This window comes from Astyanax mexicanus, chromosome 12 (assembly GCF_023375975.1).
Source record: "Astyanax mexicanus isolate ESR-SI-001 chromosome 12, AstMex3_surface, whole genome shotgun sequence".
NCBI lineage: Eukaryota > Metazoa > Chordata > Actinopteri > Characiformes > Acestrorhamphidae > Astyanax > Astyanax mexicanus.
In genome coordinates, this window is record NC_064419.1 from 28,179,520 (window position 1) to 28,198,091 (window position 18,572).

Sequence of the window (18,572 nt, forward strand, 5' to 3'; positions counted from 1 at the left end):
TAATTTTAAATGAAGCAACAGATGTAGTCAATTATAAGTTTCAGTAGGATTTTTAATTTACCTTACTGTGATCTATAGTTATATAAATCCAGATTTTGTCGTTTTTAGCTTCTCCTCCATGGTTGAAAGACAGCTGTTCTGTGTGTGCTGTGTGAGCTCTGCTAAAGTTTTTTGCTAGAGGACGGGCTGTGCTTAACGCAATGCAACTCAGTCGGCATGCAGTGGCTCTCTCCATTGTAATGAATAGAATGCGTTGTGCTAGTAGACACGTACTGTAGAACGAGAGAGGGTGCGTCTTTCTTGCGGGCGGGCCGCACTAACACTAATATTTGATTTCAAGTTGCGGGCCACAAAATATCTATCATTCTGGTATCCATTAATATGGACTTGCCATATCTGTCTCCAGTCTGGTTATGTCTTATATAACGTCATATGAGAGCTGCCTCTGTTGCTGCACATGGGTACTGCCCTTTGCGTTTGCTGTTTTTCTTAAAACTCATATCACAGTAACAATAAAAATATGATTGATCTTACAGCCCTAAGGTGGACCATAATAAATGATTGTCACATCACCCCTCTTTTTGAATACATATGATTCCTTAAATTGAACTTAAACTCAGGTTGCTGAGTGTTTCTACTCCTCCACTAATACCCGATGTATCGGGTTCTTGATAACTGAGCAATTAAAGGTTGCTATCATTAAGTTTACTTTTAATGCAAAAAATACTTCAGATGTTGTGGATGGGATTTTTGTAGTGCCTTTGTTTGATACTTTTTCAAATGTCATTAATTTCACACTTTCCATAGCCTACTAAACAAAAATAAAATAATTTGTTTTTATTTTCCATTTGAAAAACTAAGCCCAAGATAGTGTATTTCTGTTATATTGAGCAGTTCCAATGTTCCATTCACAGACTCTGCAATCTTTCCTGCACATATATGCATGGCTTTTTCTAACAAAACTTTTCCACAACATATTTTTACAACATTTATGCAACAAAAAAAAGATCTGCAAAAAAACTCCTGGTTAATAGAATGTAGTTCTAAAAATTCCAAACACAAAATTATCCTATTGGGGGATTGTTACAGGCTTTTTAAATGGTGGTAGAACTAGTGTACTTTTAATATGTGTCTCAAAACATTGTGACACATTTTGTGCATAAAAAAATATAAAATTTTAACAGTCTTTTATTTACAGTCAACAATTAAAATAACTGGGAACTACATAAATATAAAATATTAAATCAATTAAATCTCATCCTCAGAACTGCCAAAATGTATCAAACATGCCAATAAATATACAGTTGCACACATTTAAGCTATATGTATTAAAATTAACATTAGTATATAAAAATATGAAAATAAAAAATAAAAATAAAAAGCCTGAATAAGGCCCATTTTTATTATTGTTGCTCTTTCGAAAAACAACAATATTAAATACTGTGAATTGTTACACCTTTGGATTTGAGGTCTATATTTAAATATCCTTTCCCTGAAGCACTTCCCTCCCAGTCTTGACATTTCACATGGACAAAATGTTATTAGAAAATGTTATTAACCTAGTTAGGATTGACCAGTTTGAACCTATTGGCAAGGCCTAAATTAAATCAAGTGTGGGCTCTTCAGAAAGCCACTCTGCTAGAAGAAATGGCAAATCAAAGCCACACAATAACTTCCTTGCATTAACTTCTTCATATCAGAATATAAAAAAATAAAAATAATAAAGAATTAACCTTTAGAAGAATTTATATACATATCTTCAAGTGCACATTTATTTTATTTAACCATTTAAACATGTAAAACCAGTATCACAGAGATAAATCTGTCATTTTATTTTGCTAACTAATTAATCAGGGACTATTTTTACCAAGCGATTATTATGAGTCTTTATTTTCTGCAGTGTTGCCTGGTTAGTTTTAAAGTTTCCTTTAAGTGTTACATTATTAAAACATTATTATATTATTTACTTACATTTTTTAAACAAATATATGCTATGTGAGAGGGTGGATGCATGCATGACAGGAAATAAAAAGTGAAAATAAAAAGTGGAAAAAAATGAATTTCTGTGTAGTCTAATGTCTAATGAATTATAGTACTGGCATATCAAATCCATACAACAAATCCCTTGCATTAACTACTTAATATTAGACCATTTTCAGATTAAAAAAAATCATTTAAAATGACACAATTACAGACAGTAATCCACTTTGTTAGCTAAAATAAAAAAGTCTAATATATTATACAAATTAAGACATAAAGTCATGTGGCAGGGTGGCAGGATGGACAGATGCATGACAGGAAATAAAAATTGAAAATAAAGTGTGATTACGCAGGGACATTTGATTTTTTTGTGTAGTCTGATGTCTAATAAATATGGATACATTTTTTTTAAAGTGAATTTTTGTGAATTTTGATATCACGTTACTTTCCCAGACATTTTTCTAATAAAAATAAAATAAACTGATTAAAATGTGTCGAGGTTGAGAATGGGATGACTGTATAAGGTAATTAAGTGTGATAGTTAGTTAGTTAGTTAGGTCACACATTCCTGACCACTGTGTGTTAGCTGGGGGTTGGAGGATCTTCTCAAGTTCAAAAGTTCACCGTTTATGAGGCCTTTAGGAGCAGTGACCCCTGTCTAAATAAAAACTTTCCTGTTGTTGACTCCTCTCTCCAGCCAAAAGCATCTGTCGCCGAACCTGATAAAAAGCGCAATCCGGCAAAAGTGAACAACGGGTAAATTAGCTAGGTTAAAAAATAAATATTCAGAGCATCTCATTATTTCAGTGTTTTATTATTTACTCGCAAAATCAATAAAAGGAGTTCTGTATAATACTGTGTAAGTAATTCACGCTATAAAGATTGGTACACAAGGCTATTGCCTGTTAGTAGAGGTGGGTAACCCAGGATTATGGTTGCCAGGATTAACCCAGGGTTACCCACCTGTACCTGTTGGTGTTCTGTCAAGTTATGCTATCCATCGATATGTGCTTCTTTGAAAGTAATAATGGCAAAAAGAAAAAAACTATAAAAACATGGTTTCTAATCACCTTATAACCATGACTATGATATGACTATGACACCTAACACAGTGATTTATCCTGATTTATCGAGGGGTTCAGCAGGCTAAGTGCAGCTACTATGATCAAGAGATTGCTGGTTCGAATCCTATTTATGGAGCTTCTCATTGGCTACTGGAGCCCTGAGAGAGCACAATTGGCCTTGCTGGGTGGGTAGATGGCCGCAGCACGAGGCGTCTTTGAGCTAATGTATCTGAACCAAGTCGGAGAGGATAAGAGACGGGAACATTTATGAAAGCTAACCCAGCTACGGCTACCAACACATACATGAAATACCTTCCTGACACTGTTAGCTGACTATAGAACACCAATTTCTGCAAAAAAAAAAAAGAAAGAACACGAACTGAACAGAAAAAACGTTTAAAAACTCGTATTTAACCGAAGTTTTAACAACAGGTGAAGCTGACACCCCGCTGGAGAATGTTCTAGACGCTGAAGATGAAAAAAAAACTCAAATAAAAAAACAAACTTTCAGAAATCCTTACCACCTCCTGCAGCCCCACAGCGCCTCTCCGACAACTCCGCACCCCGCGCCCTGTCCACCATCTCTCCGACTCACTTCATCAACAACCGTCCTCTTCCCAAAACACCGCTCATCACCCGCAGCGCGAGCGTGGAGGACACGCGCGCTCACGAGCTTCAACTTCTCCAACGTCAGCGCGAGCAGCCCCCGCGCCCACACGCTCCCCACTACTGAACCATGGAGGCATCTCGAGCACCGACCGCCCGCTCAGCCAATCACAGCAGCGCCTCAGTCACGCGACCCACAGTGGATGCTGGGGGATGTAGGATAACGCAGGTAATAATACCTGTTATAGGGTCAAAGTTTTTATACAGTATTAATAATTTTCCCACATACTGCACAGAAATATTATTAATGTATTTATTTTTTAAATACATATATTTGAATTAGAAAAACAATATAATTGACATGCTCATATATTTTCGCTCTATTTGAATTTACAGATTTCACGTTTTCCAGAGGGTGCATATGTCTAATTCTAATTCCACACACACTAAGACAATGTTAGAAAAATTATGTTTTAGAAACGCCTATACAAAAAATAAATATATATTTTATTTAAATGTGAGATGTATTTCAAATACATAGTATTTTGATCAATGTATTGATAAAATACATTTGAAATACCTTTTTATATGGCTTGTGCAATACCTTTTTCTAAATATATCAATCCATCTAATTCAATCAATCAAAGCCTATTATTATTATTATTATTATTATTATTATTACTACTACTACTAGTAGTAGTAGAAAGTAGTAGGTAGTAGTATTGTTGTTATCAATATTATTTGTGCTGTCTGTTATGTAGGCCGTTTAATTTTGTGTTTGATATTATTTATATATTTTTCAATTACAATAAATAAATGAAGAAAGTGCTGGAAGCAACTAATTAGCAAACGAATTGTGTTATATTTGAGATTTTTGAGTTTTGAGTGTTTTGACTGGTTGGAGGGAGTTGTCTATTATCGCCAGCAGATGGCGATATTCGATAAAAAAAATCATAGCCTTAGCATTACAGCTTTAATAAATATTAATGTTCAACATTCCGAGCATAAACACTGAATTACATCAATAAAACATAGAAATGACCAAGACAAATTCCAAAATGACTAGAATGAAATCATTATTGTAAGTCGCTTTGGACAAAAGCATCTGCCAAATGAAATGTAATGTAATGTAATGTAATGTAAAAAATCTTTTAACATTTATTCGATTGAAATTTACAGACTGGAGACTTTACACATTTCACACACTTCTTTTAAAGACATGTGTTGTGTATTTTCTTAATGCATTTCTCCAGATTCTGCACCTGGGACTTAAGGACCACTGCACGGTGATTAACTTCAACTGCCTGTGATTTGGTTGACATATCTGGCAACCTTCTGGACCTGGTAGTGGATATGCACCGGAAGAGCTTGACTGTGACTGTAAAGGACCTAAAGTATGTGCTTCTATTGCCATTCTGGGTCTCACTCCTAACAGACTGGGCTCTTCGTCTTCATAAAGCACTGGATTACACATTTCTTCATAACCTTAACCAGTAATTTTCACCATCATTATAGTGCATTTAAACAGTCCACAGCAACATGCTCATTCATGAATTTCCATATTTACCACAAAGGAAGTGCTAAAAACTGCAAAGCTGATACAATGTGGTAAACTCAGGCAAGTTCAGTGTTACTCAAGTGTGAGCTCATTTCTCACACACTGTCTCTGAACATTTTCATGAGTTACAGACTCTAATACTGCATATAAACTGTGGGTAGGATCTTGCTCTCAAAACAGATTTCTCATAATATGGATTTTACAAGATTTGGGAAACATTCCAGTAAGATGATTATGTCACACAAATGCCTGCAGACCTTTTCCGGAGAACTTGTTAATGTTGTGACTCACATCCCAAAGGTTTTGTATTGAATGCAGATTAAGGTAACTGGCAAGAAACTTCACTGAAGCACACTAAATTCATTGTCAAGTTAATGAAACCAGACCATCCTAAATTTGATTTATGACATAGTGAATTATTATGCTGGAAGTATCTGTTAGAAGATGGGTAAATTGTGGTAATGAAGGGATGCACATAGTCAGCAACAAAACTTGTGTAAATTGATTGGCCAAGAAAATATTTCTGTACCATTACACCACCTCTATCTGCCTGGACTGTTGACACAGGGCAGGTTGGGTCCATGGTTTCATGGTGCTGGTCCCCAATTATGACTCGGTCCTAGATTTGGGTGCATTAGCAGAAGCAATTCATTATACCATTATACATTTTCCCAGTCTTTAACGTTCTTGTTTTGGTGAACCTGGGCTGTGAGTCACTGCAGCCTCATCTTCTGTTTTTGGTTGAGAGGAGTGAAACCAGATGTGGTCTTCTGCTGTTGAACCCTATAGGTTGAATATGTTGTACATTTTGTAGTCACTTAGCCCACAGACATTCTGTCAGATCACACCAATCTGTGTTTCTGTCTGCAGATCTACCATTTACTAGAGCTTTTTTCTTTAACATTTTGAGTAAAAGGGTTAAGGTTGAGATTGAAAATCCCCAAACCAACCCCTGTTACTCAAAATCACTAGGATATTTTGTCTTATTCAAAAGTATAAGTCTGAGCGTTAGTTGAACCCACCGACTCACTGCTGACTTGAATTTGTCTGATTGTTGCCTCCAAATGTAAGGTAATTAACAAAAGAGATTAAAAGAGAGGATGAAATTATTATTATTATTTATTTATTACTTTTTTTTTAACTTAAGTAAGACCCCAAGAGCAATCGCATGGGCATCTGCCCCAGCTAATGGGGATCCTGCTTTTGCTGGAGTGTCCTCTACTAGTAATTTGCTAGAGTAAAGGCTTGCTACTACACAGTTTACACTGTGACAAAAAATATATAATTATAGATTTTTTTGTTGGGTCATAAAAATATAATGTTCATAAAATATAATAAAAATTATTATTAATTAATAGAATATTTTGGTCTTTGTACTGTTTATTCAGATAGAGATATATAGAGTATATTACAGCTGTAGAAATAAGAGGTTTGGAAATATTCCCATGTTCCTCAAAGCTCTGCTGACATAGATTCCTAGAAAATGTCCATATTTGTCATGAGACTAAGCCTCAGCTTTTAGCAAAGCTCAGGAACTCAGAAACGCAGCTGAGCAACTGTGCAACTTTCCTTTCCGTCAGAAAGTCCGAGCCCCGCCCCCTCTCTGACCTCCCTCACTGATAGGGTGAGACTCGGGTCACGTGTCAGAGTGCGGTAAGTAGTAAACTCAGCGCGCTGTGTTTCTGATCTTCTCACTTCGTCTTCTTCTTCTTCTTCTTCAGCAGTTACAGTAGCTGAGGGTCTGAGGAGCTCCAGCATGCAGCGGCCCGGGCTGATACTCCTGCTCTCTGCTCTTCTCACCCCGCCGATCAGCGCGCGACCCCGCAGACTCCGGCCAGAACAGCCGCTCAACAACAGACCCATTATAGGTACGACCTTTACCGCTTTAACCCACCCGTATTCAGGCAAGCCCCGCCCACAGCGCGGACTCTGATTGGCTAATAGTTCAGACCGAGACTGGTCTTATATAATGAAATGTAAATTAGGCATTAGGGGATTTATATTGCATACTGGTAACGAGGTCAAGAATTTATAGATTTTTAATATGTGATGTAGTAATTATTAGGATAGAATTATATTTTTTTATAATTATATAACTATATAAATGCTCGACCTGTCATTCTTTTTAGATTATAGTTATATAGAGTTATGATTATAGCTGCAAAGAGTTGACTGAAATAACAAAAAGATGCAGAGCTTTTAGACCACAAATAATGCAAAGAAAACAAGCTCAGTTGCATTATGTGTTTAGAAATCAATATTTAGTGGAATAACCCTGTGTTTTTAATCGTGTTCTCCTCCACCAGTCTTACACACTGCTTTTGGATAACTTTATGCTACTCCTGGTGCACAAATTCAAGCAGTTCTGCTTGGCTTAATGGCTTGTGATCATCCATCATCCTCTTGATTATATTCCAGAGGTTTTTAATTTGGTAAAATCAAAGAAACTTAATTTTTAAGTGGTCTCTTATTTTTTCCTGTATCCTTATATAACAGTAAGAGATGCAGTGATTACCTGGTTTCAGTGGGAAATATTAGACAGTAAGGGAACAGATAGTTTACAAACTTGATGTTTTGGAAGCAGGAATAAAATGAGTGAGCATAAAAACATGATACACTTTAATAAGGATTATTTAATTTTCATAAAATTCTGAGAACTCTGTTTCTCATTAGATCAGGTTTCTGGTAATCAGGGTCTACCACCCATTATTCTAGCATCTAACTCTAGAATGTACACATGTTTCTTAAGGTGCGTGACAAGGTGGAAGGTAAACTGTGCAGGGAGGTATATTTCCAGGAACAAGATTGAGCACCCCTGCATTAGGGCATGTTCTTACGGAATTAAATTAAACCCTGAACTAGATATTTGGTCCAAAAATATAGATCATCCAGCATAATGTCATTCAATATTTTTAAGGTGTTTTGACCCAGGAGGTAACTGACAAAGAAATGAAGCCATATGGAAGCACCTACATCCCTTCATCATATGTAAAGTACATTGAGTCAGGTGGAGGCCGGGTGATGCCTATTCAGTAAGTCTGCTCTTGTTTTACTCATTGAATTAAACACAAGTAATTCAGTGCACTCTAATTCAGTTTGGTCCTGGGTGCACTGTTACCTATAGAGTAAGTTTTGGTGGCATTGCATGAGATCAGATCCAAAGACAAATCAGATTATTATTTGCTCAGAATAGTTTGAATTTGAAATTACTATCATACTATCATACATTTCTGTGACAACTTGTGTATGAAAAACAACTGTAAAAATTGTAAAAAAATAAATAAATAAATAAATAAAATAAAATAAAATATAAAATGTAAAAGTGTAATTTGGTTGAAAAGAATTAAGAAAGTTATCTACAGATCTACAGAGGCTGCGACTCAAAACTACAAAAGCAGAGGTGGCCAGTAGGGGTGTCACGATCTCGATATTTTATCGAAATCGAATCGAAATGAGGTCACGATCTCGAGTATCGAAGTCAAAAAGAGGATCAACGATCCCTCCCGCGCGCGCTACGCAAATAGCGCAGCGCGCTACGCAAATGGCGCGGCACCAACACAGCGCATCCTATTCATTTAAATAGAGATAGCCACTGCATGAGCGCAGTCGGCGGGAGTGTGATCACTGTTTTTATCTGTCCAACGGGGGAGGGGGGGCGGGGGTTGGGCGCGCAGGTTTTGTATCTGTATCTAAGGGAGGGGTGGGTGCGCGCAGGTGAGAGCGTGTGAACTCGCTGAAATGCGTGTGTCAGTGTGACTTGAGAACACTGACTATAGATCACAGTGAGGTGGATTAAAAATCTTAAACTTATAATTGACTACACCTGTTGCTTTCCATTGAATTAAAAAAACATCTTTCTCTCAGATAAAGTAAACACAAGCGTGTTTCTGACTAAAATAAAAGCTTTTCAGGAGAGATATAAGTTATGTGTAAATATTTATAAGACAATACCCACATCACTTATCTAACCAGCCTGTACTGATTTCTGCCCCCCAATAATGCTTTCAATAACCTCGTGTAACCCCTGGGAGCCAGGGGTTACACTCTAATAGCCTTTAATAGTCTTCAGTAGCCTTTAAAAGACTTACCTGGCGGCCGTGGTGTGTCCACTAAACTCCTAGTTATAAACATCCTGAGGTTAGCAGCGCGCTAACTGACCTGTTTATAATGTAATCCGAGCAGTGACTCCGTGTCGGCTGTTCTAACCTGCTGCTGTTAGCTGCTTGGGCTGAAAGATGAACTGTAGTGAGCTGTATTATCCGGTTAGTGGGGTTAAAACCTTTATTTGTTTACAGAAACAGTAAAAACGGACTGGCTGAGCTCTGTAGCCCGTGGCTGGGCTGTACTGAAGTAGTGACTGAGTGAAGAGAGCGGGGCTTGTGCTGCTGCTGCTAGTGGTTGGATGAAGAACTGCAGCTTCATGTAATGAGCAGTTTCACCAGCCATCCACACACAGCTCTGATAAACTGCTTGTTTTAATAGTGCACACTGTTGCTACCAAAAAAAGTCACTAGATGGCATTACCATATATATCTTAATAAATAATAATAATAATATTTATAATATTTATAATAATAATAATAATAATAAATATATTATTTAAATTTTATGAGGCATAAAATAATAACAAGAAAAAAAAACAAGAAAATCGAGAATCGAATCGAATCGTGACCCTCAAATCGAAAATGAAATCGAATCGAGGATTTAGAGAATCGTGACACCCCTAGTGGCCAGTTAAAAAAAACGGCTATTATCATCAGGCGACGCTAAGCGTCAGCAGCAGCACAACGCACCCACACCTGACCAGCGTCCAGCAGAGCGGCAGCACATGCGTAATGCAGCGCAGCATACCGCTACGGTCAGTTGTGTTTGCGTTGCGCTGCTGCTGATGCCGAGCGCAGCAGGCGAGTTTTTCTAAAACTCGTCACCTCTGCGACCAGGGTTTTGTAGTTTTGAGTCTGTCTCTCAGCGTCAGAATAAAGCTCTGATTCTGCTCTTCCTCCTGTTATCTCTATATGAGTGTAGGGAAGTGATGTACAGCTGAGGGAATCCCTAATCATTAATATCAGTCACTTGCGCCTGTTTATTGTTGTTTGGACTATAGTTTTTCTCTGGTCGCGTGAGTTCACGTCATGCATTTTCTGCCGCTGTACTGCTCGCCGCAAGGCCAAAGTTGAACCATGTTGAACTTTGACCGTGATGAGCGGCAGCGCAGTAGAGGCGTGGTTATAGACCACTGAAGTCGTGCGTCATTCTGTAGTCCTCCTACTGCTTCCGTGTCTAAGCAGTTTTTCCCTAAGAGAAATATGAATAGGGTTTTCAAAAACCCGCCTCTATCACATTCTGTGGTAAGTAAATCTGTTCAGACCCCTGTACGTTTTATTCTGTGTACATTTTACTGGATCACTGGATCCTCTGAATCACGAGATCGTTTAAGAGTCGTAATGAGACAGCAGAGTGAACTGACCTCCCAACCCAGCTGCAGAGATCAGCCGGGGACTATTTTCGGTGCAACACCAGAGAACTCCGGCCGTAACTGTACAGCGTATTAAACACAGCTGAGCCAACTAATGAACTAACTGCCCTTACTAAGGAGAGCTGAGAGTGTCACAGCATAAAATCACTAAAACAAGATAGTGATACTCCAGAACCAGCTGTAACACGTTTTAACATTTACCCTCTTTATTATGCAGTGAAATAAATTGGTGTTTCTGGTTCGTTGTCGCCTCAGTGAGGGCAGGTAGTTAGTTGATTAGTTAGTTGTTAGTTGATTATTTGGATCAGGTGTTGTAATTGGTATAAACTAATGACAGTAATTAAATACTAAATCTGCAGAGAAGCACTGCTAAACTGAGAGACACTTTCTTTTATTATCTGCCTTTTACACTGCTCAACATTGCTAAAAGTTGTTTAGTTTTCACCTGTTTAAATGCTTTAATGATCCTCTGTGAAGAAGCATAAACGCGATCTAACCGTTTGGTGTACTGCAGAATCCAGTCCGGTGTCATTTCCAGCCGCTGTGCTGTGACGTCAGTTAAGCATTAGCTTAAAGTTAGCATTTTTCTAATTACTACCCTTAAACGATCTCGAAATTCAGAGAATCCAGTGATATTTAGGAGGTAAATGAACACAGAATAAAATGAACAGGGTTCTGAACATATTTATTCACCACAGAATGTGACAGAGGCCAGTTTTTGAAAAGCCCATTCAAATTCCTCGTTCGCATGAACTGCTTAGACACGGAACCCCAAATATGGGCATAAAGAACATGGCGCCGACTACAAAACGACGACACGAATTCAGTGGTCTATGGGCGGGGAAACACTCTGTTTTCTGCTCTGCTCTGTGGCGGGGACGCACCACTCTATCGCTGTACCGTTCTAGAAACAATTGAATCCTATGGTGGTCAGCGTAGCGTGCCGCTGTACAGCGGTGCAGCGTACCGTGTTCAGTATGTAAGCACCTTTAGGGTTAAATAACTTGTTGCCAGTTGAATTATAATAACTCATTCTGTAATTATCCAATAGGAGGTGGTGACCTATTTTTGGGCCAGGCAGTGTATATAATGCATGTAATATTTTATATTCCAGGCTAAATCAAACCAGTGAGGAGCATGAAAAAATCTTCAAGTCAATCAATGGGTAGGTGTATTCTCTATTTGTTTTTTTTTTTCCTTTTTGTTTATTCTTTTTCCCAAAAGAATTAAATATTTAAAGTTTAGTAGCTTACTAACAAATTACATTCAGACAAATTTCTTCTTTTGTCTGAAAAATCAAACCAAACATGTATAAACTATTTTAGCTATATAGTACAGTGGATCAAGGAGTTTTTAATGCTCACCTACATTCAGGCCTTTCTTAAACACGCTGCTTTTTCATAAGAATGCTGGCCAGTGTTTAGCCTCACAAGAGGACACCTCACAATTATGTCTTATAAGAACATGTCTTATTTTTTATGCTAACAGATGTAACTGCCTGGGGTGAGACAGTATATATATGTACATGTGATTTTGTTTTAAAACAGGGAAATCTGATTGTTTCAGTGAACCATTCTATAAGCACTCAGAAAGTCACTGAATGAATGAAGTAAATAACGACTGGGAGCACACCTGCAGCAAGACGAGATGTTTTAGGAAGGCCTTTGAGACACGTATGAGTCACGAGGCACGCTGATAAAACCAGAAAACACGCTGGTGTTGGGAATGTTGAAATATGCTGGTTGTAATCACGTTTTCTTGCAGTAAGGAAATTCCAACCACTGTTGGTCAACCTGTTTTGTTTTGGGTTCCTCCACGATGTGGTGGCTTGTTGTGGAAGCTGAGGTTTTTACTGCTCTGCTCTAAATGTTCTCTGATTTAGCTGATTTAACTCCATAAGCTTATTTATACCCATTTTTATAGAAATATACACTAGATGTATATAATAAAAGTAGTAGTTTTAATAAATATAACAAGCATTTAGTAAATTCTAATGTATACAGTATTGGGTAAAATAAACTGTATATGAAATGTAATTTAATACGAATAAGTTATTAAGACTAAATTCAAATGAATACCTATTTGTAGATAGGTAAAAGGTGTAATTTTATCTAATTATATATTTTTTCCTAATAGAATATCTAACTTTGTTTAATCATAACTTCTTAACTGGTTTCATACACTTTAAAACATCTGAAGATTTATCTGTATAAAAACTCAGTATATTGTCCATATTTGAATCCTTAACCTTCTGGTAAAGTTAAGGGTTCTGGTCTGGCAATTCACTATATTATATATATATATATATATATATATATATATATATATATATATATATATATATATATATGTATATATATATCTTAACTTTTTATAGAAGTTGGTGTAAAAAAGTATTTATTTTCGTTAATTTTGGGGAACTTCTATTTTTCCATTTATCAAGAAAGTGTGCCACATTGAAAGGGATACTTTGGAGATACTTTTCTTTTATTGGACAGTGATTTTATGAATGAGTAGTAAATACAAAATGTAGTAATCTTTAATTACACCAACTGTTTCTTACAGGCTTCTTCTGATTGGTGGAGCATCAGACCTGGAGAAATCTGAATTTTCCCACACTGCTCAGATTTACTTCAGGCTAGCAGTTAAGGTAAATAAGTAGTAATATATAAGTAAGTAATAAAATAAGATAAGTAATATATATATATATATATATATATATATATATATATATATATATATATATATATATATATATATATATAATATATATATATATATATAATATATATATATATATATATTACTTATCTTATTTTATTGCTTTATTCTTGTTTTTTTAAAAGACAGTATTTTGTTTTATTATAGTAAATGTCTCTACTGATTTTACCCTTCTAGCCCACAACTGACATTAGCTGTATATTATGTTCCCACCATCCAAAAAACATATTTCTTCAAAATAGCATCTTTACTGGAAAAAGAGAAATGTTAGTCTAACAAAAATATTCCAAGTCATTGTGGGTCGTTTCTATTAGTCAATTCATCCAGAGGAATTAACACAGAAGGATAGTGGTCCAATGATGGAGTAAAGTTAAAATCAACAAAAATGGTTATACAGTACAATTGTTTCAGTGAAGATATATTTATTATGCAATCTGTTCTGTTTGGCCACTGTACTATGGCTTGTTTGAAACACAGTAGAGATCAAAACAATCCTTATAACTACAGCATGCATAGGTGGGGCTACTGTATTTGCCCATTCAGACTATTCAGGCAACAGGTACATTAGAGTTATCACCAACCCAGAATTGCAACTTCAGCTGTTTATGCTTAAAAAGGGAAATAAAATACCCACAGGTGAAGTGTATTATTTACTTTTTCAGTAAATGGCAGGTTGTTTTAGTTCTGTGTATTCAATTAATTGACATTTAACCTTGATCTGATTTGCTGCTTCCTCAGGCCAATGATTTAGGAGACTACTTCCCCATATGGGGCACGTGTTTGGGCTTCCAGCTCCTCACTGTTCTGGTGGCTGAAGAAAACCTGCTGAGCAAGACTGTTGCAGAAAATATTTCCCTGCCCCTGAACCTCACCTCAGGTTCAGTATTAACTCTATGAACTCAATTAACCCTTTAAAATGACAAAGCTTCCATTCCTCAGTCTCACCTTACATTTACAATTACATTACTTATATATTAGTAATTTAAGAGCAGTTGCTATATAATATGGTCCTATGCTAGGTTCACATTACATAAATTTAAAGTCAAATTGTTGTACAGTTCACACAACACAACTTGTTGTCTTTTAATTGGAATCTTTAGACACACTACATGATCACAATACATGACGAATTACACAATCTTTTACCAACAGGAACACATGGCGAGTCTGAAATTTCCAAAAACAGTCAGCGATTGGAAAATTGGGCCAAAAAATTACAAAACTTTTGTATATGGTTCTTGAAAGAGCTGCTTTATAATTGTTCAATTTGATATCAAATAGTATTCCAATATTATTAAAGAACCTCTTTCGTGTACTGTGTAGAACCCTTGGTATTGCAATATAGAGTTACTGTGACACACTTTATCACATTATACATTATCCACATATGGTGCATCACACTTGTAGCCACTTGCCCAAGCTTAGATTGAAGTGAATCCAAGAATAAAAAAGCTGTTTTTAGTGGTAAATCACCAATTATTTTACAATACCGTCCAAAACAAGGCTTAATCTGTGTCTTTACAAAGCTAAACATTCAAGTTTTCACGTTCTAAATTCTTCCTGTTGTGTGACAGAGGCCTCCTCCAGCCGCATGTTTGAGGATTTTCCAGCTGAGCTGATCAAAGCTCTGACAGAGGAAGCGCTGACTGGGAATTTCCACCATTATGGCGTGACTGAACAGGTAATTTACATGTTACTCTATATAAGATTAACATTTGCATTCTCTGAATGTTCTTTAAATGTTCTCTGAATGTTCTCTGAATGTTTAAGGTGTTTAAGGGAAACCAGAAGCTGAGCAGCTTCTACTCCATGTTGTCCACCAACAAAGCAGAGAATGGAGTCATCTTCGTCTCAACCATGGAAGGTATTAAGGAAGAAGAGAAAAAGAGTGACGAGTCATGTAGTAATTATCTGGGTCAATCGTGACTAATACCCATATGGGTGTAGAGTGTGTCATAAGAGTGCCATCATTATTTGCTGTCAGGTGATGAATTGCAGTTGCTAAAAGAAAATGTTTGGTCTAATTCTGATTGGTCTACAGGCAAGACGTACCCATTCTACGGCGTACAGTGGCATCCAGAGGTGAATCGGTTCCAGTGGAGCCCTCTCTATGACTTCCCACATTCTAGGAATGCTGTCCGTGTTGCATCACTACTGGCGGAATTTTTTGTAAATGAAGGTGACTGCCTTTTTAACTTTTGTTTGCCATAAAGTATCTGGATACACCTTCTATATGGGGAATTAAGCTAGGTGTACCAGCTTGGATCATACCTTTAGGGAAGCATTAGCAATAAAGTTGGATACTCCAGTATGTACTTTATTACTAAAGTCACTATGCAAAAGGCAAGCTTATAATGGTACATGTGGAATACATGCCAGATAAACATCTCAAGTGTAAGCAGCACAAAACAAAAGGGTGGTCTGAGTCAAATCAACTGAACCATGGTCTGGGTCATCTGCAGTATAAAAAAATGGATTTTATGGATTAGACTTTCAGACCAGTTACAGGTAGCTGAGGCATTCTGTCCTCACCCAATAAACAGCAGAAGAAAAAGAACTGGTGTTGTGCCAAAATCAGATTCTCCTCACATATACAGCTCTGGGAAAAAAATAAGAGACCACTTCAGTTTCTGAATCAGTTTATCTGATTTTGCTAGTTATGGGTATATGTTTGAATAAAATGAACATTGTTGTTTTATTCTATAAACTAGTATAAAGTTGCCATCAGCAATAAAGTTGCCATCGTTTCCACTGGAGCCCTGAGAGAACACAATTGGCCTGGCTCTCTCTGGGTGGGTAGATGGCGCTCTTTCCCCTTATCACTCCTTGGGTGATGTCGCTCAGCACAAGGCGTCTGTGTGCTGATGTATTGGAACCAAGTCGCTGCGCTTTCCTCTGAGCACGCTGGCTATCCAGCAATGCTGCATCAGCCGCAGTTCAAGTGAACTAATCTGAAATTTTGTCAGTATCTGTATTTTGTTTTAAATAACTTTGTATAGAGACATTTAATTTGGTCAAGTGGTTCAATAGACTGCTTAATAGTATATTTACTCTTATTTAACATTTCTTGCTCTTCGGCTCCCCCTGCAGTTGAGAAGTGTATTTTGTGCTTTGAGCCTCAACTGAAGGCTTAAGCTAAGACATGCAGAAACATCATGCTATCAAGTGGATAAAGCATGTTTACTGAGGAAGTAAAGTAACATTAGACAGATTTTACACAAATGTAGTAAGCACATTTTTCACAATTGCAGAAACTGAATAGCCTAAATGTATTTTTGTATTTTTGTTCAAAAGAAAAGAAATTACAAATCAACAATGTAAAAATATTATCACTGCGTAGTTTTTTCACATACCAACAAATTACAGTATAACTAAAAATAAGTTATTGTTCTGAATAAATGATTATCTTTCCACATATTTAGCTGAAGACCGAAAAGAAGCATTTTTTACCCTTTTCGGCTGAATCATATTTTTACATTTTTTTCTCTCTCTTTCTCTCTCTCTCTCTCTCTCTAGGAAGGAAAAGTTTACACCACTTCACTCAAGTTCAGGAAGAGAACAGAGCACTCATATACAACTATAACCCTATATATGTAGAAAATTTCACTGCTTATGAGCAGGTCTATTTCTTCTGAAGCTAAAACCTATTCAGTGTCCAACAAAACAATCCTTCATTCTCAGGGTTTTACAGACTCAGTGTTGTTTGTGTACTTGTGTGTGTGTGTGTGTGTGTTATTTCTTTATTTTTATTGTACCAAAGAATATGGTTCTTTATTGGGATATATCAAATTACTTTTAGCACTGGTGACCAGAAGAGGGCAGCATTTTTCTTGAGATAGGAAGCAAAGGGTTCCATCCCTATCACGCTGATCTCAGAGACTATTGACAAAAATTGAGTTCAGCAGAACTAAAAACCTCAACTGATATTATCTTTATTTCCACATTTCCTTTTGGTATTCAGTTTTAACCTAAATTAAGCTGCTGACACAGAACCCAAGATGTGAATTTCATTTAGTGGTTTTAAGGTGAAACATTGCTTACATTTCATCAGAAAACTCCCAAAACATTGTTTAACATTACAATAAATAATCATTGTCTAAAGTAAGGAAATATATATAAATTTTAAAGTTCAAAACGTCTACATTTATATGGTACTTGACATGCTAAAACCCCTTTAACCATTTATTTTTAACTTTTTTTAATGAAAAATGATTGATGTCATACCAGTAGAAAAGCTCCAAAATGACAAAATGAATAAAATATTTTCACACTGACTTTCATTAAAAGTTAAGTAAGTTTTTTCTATCTGTTGTAAAATGTTTATTTTGTATACTTTTTATGCACTATATGGGCAAAAGTATTGGGACACCTGTTCCTTCTGAAATCAGAGGTATTAAAAAGGGTGATTATGTTAAGGTAATGGTCCCAACAGTGCAGGGATTTGATTGCATTGATTTTATTGAGTGTTGGTGAGTTCAGGAGAATCACCATCCCACCTCGTCCCAAGCCTATTGGATAGAGCACCTTCAGAGACACACAGACCCACTGCTCCACAGCTCAATACCGGGAGCATGTACCCCTCTAGACCACACCAGTTATTATGGTGCCAGTAGGTTATTTTTTATATTCTTCAGAGAGTCAGGATTTTGTGTGTGCATTTGCACATCTGCTCCATATCTAAGCAAAAAGTGTTTTTTTTTTTGTTTAGGTTTTTTTTAGTAAAACATAAATATTATATTAAATACAAATGAAATTCACACAAAAAGTAATGGTTTTATAACAATGTTTTACATCAAAACATCTCCAAAGCTTCCCTTATGTGAGTCTAGTTATATTTATAGTTATTATCATATCAACAATTGGTTTGTGTTGAACTTAAAAACTATATAAAATTCAATAATAAGACAAAACAACTATTCAATATTTATATCCTAAAACCTTTATTAATCGTGGAAATTAATTCAGTGAAAGTAGTCGATAAAGCTGTTTAAAAAGCTATTATCATGGTTCTTGCACTAAGTCGCACTGGATTATAAGGTGCACTATCAATAAACGTCTATATTCTGGTCTATTGTTATACATAAGGCACACTATCAATAAACGTCTATTTTTATTTATAAGGTGCACTGATTTATAAGGTACATTTTACGTGGCTTTAGTAAGGCAC

At 36.3% G+C, this 18,572-nt stretch overlaps 2 protein-coding genes across 2 annotated transcripts in view; one reads left to right on the forward strand and one right to left on the reverse strand.

Moving 5' to 3' along the window:
• nr6a1a (nuclear receptor subfamily 6, group A, member 1a) overlaps positions 1-3,750 on the reverse strand; it is a 133,198-nt gene extending 129,448 nt beyond the window's left edge. The window contains exon 1 of the mRNA XM_049485801.1: positions 3,566-3,750. Within this exon, the coding sequence (XP_049341758.1) occupies positions 3,566-3,626 (61 nt within the window). The 5' untranslated portion in view covers positions 3,627-3,750. The remainder of the gene's footprint in view (positions 1-3,565) is intronic.
• Positions 3,751-6,784: 3,034 nt separating this feature from the next.
• LOC103026830 (gamma-glutamyl hydrolase) lies at positions 6,785-17,710 on the forward strand. The gene is made up of 9 exons (XM_007231499.4): positions 6,785-7,076; positions 8,126-8,240; positions 11,799-11,849; positions 13,250-13,334; positions 14,144-14,282; positions 14,980-15,086; positions 15,176-15,269; positions 15,447-15,584; positions 16,922-17,710. The coding sequence occupies exons 1-9, from the start codon at positions 6,965-6,967 to the stop codon at positions 17,038-17,040; spliced, it is 960 nt and encodes a 319-aa protein (XP_007231561.3). The 5' UTR covers positions 6,785-6,964; the 3' UTR covers positions 17,041-17,710.
• The last annotated feature ends 862 nt before the right edge of the window (positions 17,711-18,572 follow it).